The 10,001-nt window shown below is 33.0% G+C and overlaps 2 protein-coding genes across 3 annotated transcripts in view; one reads left to right on the plus strand and one right to left on the minus strand.

The window, feature by feature from the left end:
- Window positions 1-3,306, plus strand: part of LOC107592184 (G-protein-signaling modulator 1-like) — a 5,157-nt gene extending 1,851 nt beyond the window's left edge. For both annotated transcript variants that reach the window (XM_016281586.1, XM_016281587.1), the window contains exons 3-5: window positions 1,042-1,198; window positions 1,274-1,512; window positions 2,897-3,306. In XM_016281586.1, coding sequence (XP_016137072.1) covers window positions 1,042-1,198; window positions 1,274-1,512; window positions 2,897-3,031 — 531 coding nt within the window. In that variant the 3' untranslated portion in view covers window positions 3,032-3,306. The remainder of the gene's footprint in view (window positions 1-1,041; window positions 1,199-1,273; window positions 1,513-2,896) is intronic.
- A 2,117-nt stretch (window positions 3,307-5,423) lies between these two features.
- LOC107592164 (exostosin-1a-like) overlaps window positions 5,424-10,001 on the minus strand; it is a 27,624-nt gene continuing 23,046 nt past the window's right edge. Inside the window, exon 11 of the mRNA XM_016281567.1 lies at window positions 5,424-5,558. Within this exon, the coding sequence (XP_016137053.1) occupies window positions 5,424-5,558 (135 nt within the window). The remainder of the gene's footprint in view (window positions 5,559-10,001) is intronic.

The following is a 10,001-nucleotide window of genomic DNA, read 5'->3' on the forward strand; positions in this document are numbered from 1 at the left end:
ACAACCCAATTGCTGGGTTTGTCCCTATTTTACCCAGCACTGGGTTGTATTTAACCCAGCATTTTTTAGAGTGTAATTTACTGCTCAAGAAACATTTCTTATTATTATCAATGTTTAAAACATTTGTGCTGCTTCATATTTTTGTGGACACAGTGATACATTTTTTTTCAGGATCCTTTTATGAATATAAATTTCGAAAGAACAGGATTTACTGGAAATAGAAAACATTTGTAACATTATAAATGTATTTACTGTCACTTTTGATCAATTTAATGCATCCTTGCTGAATAAAACTGTTAATATAATAATAATAATAATAAAAAAAAACTCTTAATTCCAAACTTTTGACCAGTACTGTAAATGAGCCCCAAAGCTAACAGGCATGGACTAATAATATTTTAAAAGCTTCACATAATGACTCTGATTGTTACTTTAGTTGTCATGGGGTTAGAAAGCCTTTTTTGCATCAAAAAAAAAGAAAGTCTTTTAAAAGGAATTTACAAAAATACAAAAGTTTAGTCCTGAAATTTGCAACATCCTTGACACATCCCATTATTAAGAATTTTAAATCAGCATTATAAAGTGCATGCTTATGAGTAAAAAAAAGTATATTCATCAAAAAAAGGCCTTGATTTTATCCATCAGGAACTGAGTGGATTGTGTTGAGGAGATACTATTATTTTTCTAAACAATCTGACGTTTGGAGATTAAGCCATATCTAGACACTTATGGATGGACTCTTTTGACTCCAAACATGTATGAGTTTCTCTCTTCTGTTCAATAAAGAATATTGGTTTCCAAACAGTTGCCGGTAGCCATTGCCTTCCACAATGTGGAAAAAAATACTTAGAACTCAATTCTACCATCAACTGTTCGGTTACCCACATTCTTCTTTTGTGTTCAACAGAAGAAAGAAACTCATACAGGTTTGGAACGACATGAAGGTGAGCACATGATGGCAGAATTCTCATTTTGGGTGAACTGTCCCTTTAATCAATGAAAGGATTTGATGTGATGATGATTTGTTTGTGATGCGCTCAGGTTCACAGGATGTCTCCAGATTTCCCAGACGCTTTGTGTGAGCTGTTGTTCGCGTTACAAGAGGGCCGGCGGCTCAATGACCAGCGCTGCTCGTTCCGTCTGGAGCACCGCAGGAGGTGTTACTCAGAGCCCAGCACACCTCGCCACAGCCAGAGAGGTGAAGAAACACAGTCTGAATGCATTTTCCTAATTCGACACACAGGACTCTCATGAACCCTGTCTTTCCAAACAGTGGTGTTCTCCTCCATGACGTCCCTGCAGAAGGAGGAGTTCTTCGATTTGTTGGTGACTTCTCAGGGTCGTCGACTGGATGACCAGCGAGCAGAGCTCCAGAACGCTCCCTCTGCCCCCCCACCTCCGCTGCCCAAAGCCAAACAGAGGAAGAGCAGCTGGAAGATCCCAGAGGTCACCCGGACCGTTCCCATGCAAACACCCAAAGAGGACTTTTACAACATGATCGTCAACTCACAAGTGAGCGCTACTGAGATGTTGTTTATCACTACTGGAACAGACACATATAGCCTAGTCTGCATGTTCCTCTTTGTATTTGAATTATGTCAGGATGTCAGGAACTTGACTAAACACAGGGGGTCTCAAACTTGTTGATGCCAAAGATCCCAAATACCATGATCCTCTTATGAGAGACCCCATTCCAGAAATATTACGTAGGCAGCTGTATATTTTCATATGTAAAAAGACACAGCTAAACTGTGTGAGAAAAAGTCAACATGATTTTTTTTTTCAAAAACAAATAACAGTTTGGTTTTATTTCTTGCTGTTGAAACCTCTGGTTGCCAAAAGGCACAAAAAGATCATAATTAATTTGATAATTTCTGGTCAGTAATGTCAAATCAGTAAAGGTCTTTTAAATTTAATGTTTTTAATTTGTAAAATTATTATTATTAATTGCAGAATGTTTATGATTAATATCATCATTTCTGGTTAGTAATGTCAAGTTGGTAAAGGCTAATGTTTTTTATTTCTAAAATTATTATTATATTGTATTAACTTTTTAATAATAATAATAATTTATTATTATAATATATAAAAATATTATTATTATTTATCACAACACATTTAAAATCAATATAATATTTTCCAGTCAGTAATGCCAAATTGGTAAAGGCTAATGTTTTTTATTTCTAAAATTATTATTATTGTAATAACGTTTTCATAATAATTATAATTACAATTATAATTGATAGTATTAAAAAAAGTATAATTTTTTTTTATTACAAAACATTTATAATCAATATAATAATTTCTAGTCAGTAATGTCAAATTGGTGAAGGTCTTTTAAATTTAATGTTTTAATTTGTAAAATTATTATTATTATTATTAATTGCAAAATGTTTATGATTAATATCATAATTTATGGTTAGTAATGTCAAATTGGTAAAGGCTAATGTTTTTTATTTCTAAAATTATTATTATTGTATTAACTTTTAAAAATAATAATAATAATAATTTTGTTATTATAATATTGACAAATATTATTATTATTTATCACAACACATTTATAATAAATATATTTTCCAGTCAGTAATGTCAAATTGGTAAAAGCTAATGTTTTTTTATTTCTAAAATTATTATTATTGTAATAACGTTTTCATTATAATTATAATTATCATTTATAATATTAAAAAGTATTTTATAATTTTTTATACAAAACCATTTATAATCAATATAATAATTTCTAGTCGGTAATGTCAAATTGGTAAAGGCTAATGTTTTTTATTTCTAAAATCATAATAATAATTAAATAATAATAATAATAATTATTATTATTATTATAATTATTATTGTTGTTATTATGAACTGATTTATTTATATATTTATATTTGTATTTGACCAGGCCCAGGGGCGGCTGGAGGAGCAGCGCAGTGCAGCTCCAGGACCGATGGACGATGAAGATTTCTTTTTTTTGTTGCTGAAGGTCCAGGGCGGAAGAATGGATGAACAGAGAACGGAGCTCAAACCTGTTCATTAATAGATGCTATGATGAGCTGAGAATCAAACGGGAGGTTCCTGCTTTACTGGGCCCTTCACAGTGTGTGAGTTTATCATGTCAGACTCTTTCCTGTCCAAATAACTATAAGATCAGACTACCAATATAAGAAAACTTGCACTACTTCTTGCTACACTTATTGCGCTTGAATTCATAGCTCGATAAAGAATGGGAGAGTCACAGAATATCTCCTGCTTTCAAGATAAAGGATCTCTGCTCTTTCTGTTATGTACATGCTACAGTAAGGAAATAAATGTTTAAATGTGAATTATAATGTTTAGTGTTATTATTATCAAGAGCACTGTCTTACATTCCAGATTCACCCACTAGATGGTGAAAGAGGATAATAATTTGAATCTCACTTGAGTAGGATGAAGGACCCACATGCTGCAAAAAAATTATAAAAAATTATTTTTAATAAAAAAATGTAACACATTTTATATATGCTGTATATAATTTATTATATATTTTAAATATATCGTAAATGCATTTTATCAGCAATATATTTTGGGTTCATTTTTTAAAATATATATTTTGTAAAATATAATATAAAAATATATAATGTTTTTATATAAAAGTATATAATGGGCCTTTATTCTGAAGGGGGGGGGGGTTATTTTAGTGTAAGATTAGTAATGGTGTCCACTTATAGTTCAATACGGTAGGCCCAAAAAGTATTTGGACATTTAAAAATATATAATAAATGTTATTGCATTAGATAACAAAATAGGATAACAAATGGCATTATTTTTAAGAAATTCAAGAAAGCCCAATTTTCAAAAAAACATTTCAGAAAAAAAAGAAGTTTACGTTTCAGATCATAAGATCAATACATATGGTCCCACTTTATATTAAGTGGTCTTAACTACCATGTACTTACATTTAAATTAATCATTTGGTACAATGTACTTATTGTGTACACACATGTTTTTACATTGTACTTATATTTAACAAAAATACCTGCATGCAATTACATCTTGCATGTAATTACAATCACTGTTGACCCATCTCTTACACCTTAACCCACCCTTAGTCCACACATATAGTATTCAAAGACAAAAAAAAAGAGTTTTGAGCGGCATGAGGAAAGGTAAAGACCTCTTATGTGAGTCAGATCTCATTAAACTGCCTGTTCACTGGTGATGGAGGTGAGCAGACGTGAAGGCTAATGATAGCACAGTCTCTTTCCACAGGGACACGGGACTCTGACTGCAGACTAAAGCATGCAGATTCAACACACACTGAAGGTCACACATGATGTTCCTTCTCATTGCACTGCAGCTTAATGAAGCGTGTCATTGAGAGGCATTCATTGAGGGAGAGCGTGATACTTGTCAGGTGTTGTTCACAAATCACCAGCTACACTGTTAATACTGGTAATTAGCATTTTTCATGCCTGTTTTACACGAGCTTCCCCTGCGGCGATCAGGTTTGTGAACATGACACTGCCTGCGCATTACCAGCAATTTGTGCTCAATTACAAGATCACGAGGCAGAAAATGTCTGGATGCAAAAAACGGTGGCACATCGATATGCACAGCTTCTGAAATGTAATGCTTTCAATAAGTTAAGTTTGGCCAGAAACATGCAACATTTGCACAAAGATCTTGCGTATTGTTTTTGATAGCTGTTATGAGAATGATATGAGAATTTTCAGTATTATATGCAAACACACACACACACACACACACACACACACACACGTTTCTTTAGCTATCTAAATGGGGACATTGCATAGACTTCTATTGTTTTTATATACAGATTGTTATAGGTTTTATAAGCAAATCCTAACCTACCCCTCACAGAAATCTAGATAGTTTCCTCCATTGAATACTGAATACCTGAGACTTATATAGCTCTGAAAGCTCTGATTGAATTCAGTTACTATAAGAGATAAACAGCCATTCTTTATGAGCTACAGGCAGCGTTTGTGCTGAAGATCCTGTAGTAAATAAGAGCGTCAGGCCTGAGCTCGCCTCCTTGACCCTCTTTGACCTCAGCTCTGGATTTATGACGGCCCGGCTATGCACAGCTTCTGAAATGTAACGCTTTCAATAAGTTAAGTTTGGCCAGAAACATGCAACATTTGCACAAAGATCTTGCGTATTGTTTTTGATAGCTGTTATGAGAATGATATGAGAATTTTCAGTATTATATGCACACACACACACACACACGTTTCTTTAGCTATCTAAATGGGGACATTACATAGACTTTTTATATACAGATTGTTATAGGTTTTATAAGCAAATCCTAACCTACCCCTCACAGAAATCTAGATAGTTTCCTCCATTGAATACTGAATACCTGAGACTTATATAGCTCTGAAAGCTCTGATTGAATTCAGTTACTATAAGAGATAAACAGCCATTCTTTATGAGCTACAGGCAGCGTTTGTGCTGAAGATCCTGTAGTAAATAAGAGCGTCAGGCCTGAGCTCGCCTCCTTGACCCTCTTTGACCTCAGCTCTGGATTTATGACGGCCCGGCTCGGGATTCTCTGCATGATGCTGTAGAGAGAGTCAATAGGGTGTTAAAAATGCATCGCAGAATTATTTTTCTAGCAGGCACAGTTTTATTTATCCTTTTGAAATGTCACTGACTCTGCGTGTATTACCACACTTAAACAAGCTTAATCAAGCTCAGCAATATCTGTGGGAAATTTAAGTAGCTCTTTAATAATGCTTTATTAAACTGGTCCTGCATGCTGATTGGTCAATACAGAATTACAGAAGTATTAACACTGATTTCATGCTTTCCTAGGAAATACTTATTCATACATAATGAATTTGCTTGATAAAATAATGTTTTAATGAATATAGACAGACAGACATACACAGACCCAGACAGACAGACAGACAGACAGACAGACAGACAGATAGACAGACATAATGAATTTGCTTGATAAAATAATGTTTTAATGAATATAGACAGACAGACAGACAGACACAGACCCAGACAGACAGACATACAGACATAATGAATTTGCTTGATAAAATAATGTTTTAATGAATATAGACAGACAGACAGACACACACAGACCCAGACAGACAGACAGACAGACAGACAGACAGACAGACAGACAGACAGACAGACAGATAGATAGATAGATAGATAGATAGATAGATAGATAGATAGATAGATAGATAGATAGATACCCCGTAACATATCTATACAGGTGGAGCTGGGGAAGATGGAGGGTTTCTGAAGCGCGCTGCAACTGCTACAGCAAGCACTGGCCAAGTATTTGAATGTTGAGCAGCAAGCTCATTGGCTACAAAAGAAACCAATCAGATGTGCCATGTGAATAATGATATTATATCAGACTGAGTTAGAACCTATTGGCCTGCGCCATCTAGAGTTTCATGACAGAAATTTGCATATATATAAACATGCCACTAAATAAATTTGCTTGGTAAAAAAATGTATGAATGAAAATGTTTAAATATAAATTAATTAATTGTTTGAACTGAGATACTTCCAAAATAAATAAATATAAATGTATAATATAATACATATAATAAAAAAAAGTATATAGATAGATAGATAACTTATCATATTAATAGACATAGATATAATCTTTGATATCAATTTTGCTGAAACATTCCACTTAATGAATATGCCTGTAAAAAATATGAAGGAACTTATGAAAAACGTGTCCTTTAATGTCAATTTGTAAGTAAATATAATTATTTAACAAAGATAGAATATGTATTTTTATTATTATTTATGACTGTACATATCATTTAAAAAATCTGCACTGCAGAAGGGAAAAAAATTATAACGTTAAATCCAGATCATGTTGAGGTCAGAACTGTGAAAGTCCAGTCGTTCATCTGAGATTGTTCTCTGTGTCAGACAGTAATCAGATGCTCTTGTTCTGAACAAAAGGACTCGCTCTGCAGCCTCATCCAAACCCCCACGTTACATACAGCAGTCCGATTCATCTGAGCGTATCTTCTGAAACCAAAAATAACTCTGTGGATTGTGCTCACGGTTCGTCAGACTCTTACAGCTGCTTCATGTTGCCTCAAATTAAAAAAATCTGTTGCAGGAAGATTAGATGGCCCTGCATGCGAGCACGCTTTCTGACTGAGCCTGTCAGCGGCAGCTGGGTTTCCTGAACCAAATGTGATTATGATTTATTGCCGTATTTCTGTGAGATGAGGAAACGTGGACTCAATATGGTTTCTTCTAAACAATGTCATCAGTTTTTGCATAAACACGAGAGCAACCAGTGAATTCGGCACCAGAAACAGTATCAGACTTTTGCATACATCATTCACAATAAAAGCAAGATTACCAAAACCAAAAAGTGTTGAGATTTTTATCATATCTCAATAGCAAGGCATGTTGTCACAAAAGGTCAACATGTTTTCAATAAACACTTTTGCTGGTCAATAACAGTGGAAAGTTCAAAACCTTTTTGCAAGACTTACATCATAACCCTTTATATTATAAATAATTATATAACAATAAATACAAATATATTCTGCATTATATTAAATATAAATATAGTTAAATATATTATTATTATATATTATATTAAATATTTATAAATATATATACATTGTCAAAGAAATAGATATAAATATATTTAATCAATTTGCCTGGAAAAAGAAAATGTTTCTCTTAATGTGAATATTTGTAAATAAATGTATATTACATTTCTACGATAATTAACAATAATAAATAATTTTTATACAAGTCCAGCCATTCATCTGAGATCGATCAATGTATCAGAAATGTGTTGATATTTTTATTATACCCCATTGTGACAATACTCTGCTACTGGGGCACAAAAACGTTAAAGGGATAGTTCACCCAAAAATGAAAATTCTGTCATCATTTACTCACCCTCATCTCATTCCAAACCTGTATGAGTTGCTTTCTTATGTTGAACACAAAAGAAGATATTTTGAAGATTGCTGGTAATCAAACAGTTGGTGGTTGCCATTGACTTTCATAGTATTTTTCCCCCTACTATAGAAGCCAATGGCAACCACCAACTGTTTGATTACCAGCAATCTTCAAAATATCTTCTTTTGTGTTCAACATAAGAAAGCAACTCATACAGGTTTGGAATGAGATGAGGGTGAGTAAATGATGACAGAATTTTCATTTTTGGGTGAACTATCCCTTTAACGTGTTCAACTCTTCTTTGCTGGATAATAACAGTGGAAAGTTGGCTGGTCACATTTTTCCTCATATGTATATATGACATGATCCTATGAATTTGTCTCTGAAACAGAACTCTCTTTTTTGTGCTCATATTCATAAAGGAAATCTATCCTCCCCATGGCAACAGCAGTGACCACATATTACACATGTAGATATTAATCTGTCTTTTTTTTGTGAGATATTTGATTATATTTCCTGCTGTGTTTTTTCACATTGTTTTTCATGAAATCCTCAGTCTGGTTGACGGTGGCCGCGGTTCAGGTTATTGTCGGGTCTCTGTGTCAAAGCCACACAGTAAATCTGCAGAAATGAAAGCTCTTGCCGCTTATTTACATCTCTCTGAACTGATCACAGGCAGATTTATGTGAACACAGCGGCTGATTTATTGCTCGAGATATTTGCTCTGCTTTAGTCTGGATGCAGTCGGCTGTGTGAGAATGACTTTAAAATCCCAATTCATTTTCTGAACTGCATATATTGTTAGTGATTAAAAATATATATATATTTTTTAAATACAACACATGGCCTATTTCAAAAATATTGGAAGATATTAATAATATCTGAAATGGAAATGTGTATTTAATTTATAAACTTTCATTCTACGGATGAAGTAATTTACCCAAAATATATAACACAGATGCAAAATACGGGCCATTTGCAGAAATATTACACAATGTTAATAAAAATAATTGTAAAACTTTACAATAAGGTCTCATTAGTTAGCATTAGTTAATGCATTAATTAACATTAACAATGAGCAATACATTTGTTATTGCGAGTTAATAAATAATACAACTGTTCATTGTTATTTCAGGTCCATTAAATAATACAATACAAAACAGATACAGATAAAACAGATTTTAAAAAAAATATTTTAATGAAGTATTAGTAAATGTTGAAGTTAACATGAACAAAGATTAATAAATGCTTTAGAATTTGTCTCTATGATATGTGTCAGTATATATATATATATATGAATCCGTTCATGTAGTTAAATAATATTAACAAATGTTATTGTAAAGTGTTACCTAATTATATTTAAAATGACATAGAAAAATGTATTTAATTTAAACGCATTATATTTAATGATCAAACATTTTATTGATGTAATTACATTTATTCTGCCTATATATATTTATGTAGGAAATAAATGTGACCTTTTGTGCTGTATGGAAAAATGACATTGTTTTATCATCAAATTATTTTGACAGTATTGGACTAAGCTCAGAGAATCTGTTGAGAAACAATTCTAAAAATCATGGGAGTATATAAGCATTATCGATGCATTTATTTTAATAAAATAATAATTGTAATAATATTTTAATTTGTAATTTTTTTAAATAAAAATCCTCTATTAAACTCCAATTCAAACTCCACTTCAGTATTAAGGAGCAACACCAATTCAACTCGAGCAGCCTCAGGAACTGAAAGAAAGCCAGTTGTTAAATTCAGTAAGTATAATGTGTGTTTGAGGGGATGAAGCGCTCCAGAGATTCAGCGCGACGCAGCCACAGAAGAAGAATCCAGCACAATGAGTGTCTCCCTTGCCCAAGCTGTCAATGATTTATAAATGAGAAGCCTTCGCTTGGCTCGCTGTAATTCCCTCCAGAACGACTGAAAGAGAATTGAGCTTTCATTACAGCAGCCACTCCAGCCAAACCACAGCTGTCTGAGAACCATTTCAAGGTGAAGGGTGTCATTTTTATAAATCTTATACCCAAAATCTCCATTAAATGATGCTGCTAAAAAGAACATTATTTTGTGTATTTGGT

This window comes from Sinocyclocheilus grahami, unplaced genomic scaffold, assembly GCF_001515645.1.
Source record: "Sinocyclocheilus grahami isolate Dianchi unplaced genomic scaffold, SAMN03320097.WGS_v1.1 scaffold150.1, whole genome shotgun sequence".
NCBI classification, from domain to species: Eukaryota; Metazoa; Chordata; class Actinopteri; order Cypriniformes; family Cyprinidae; genus Sinocyclocheilus; species Sinocyclocheilus grahami.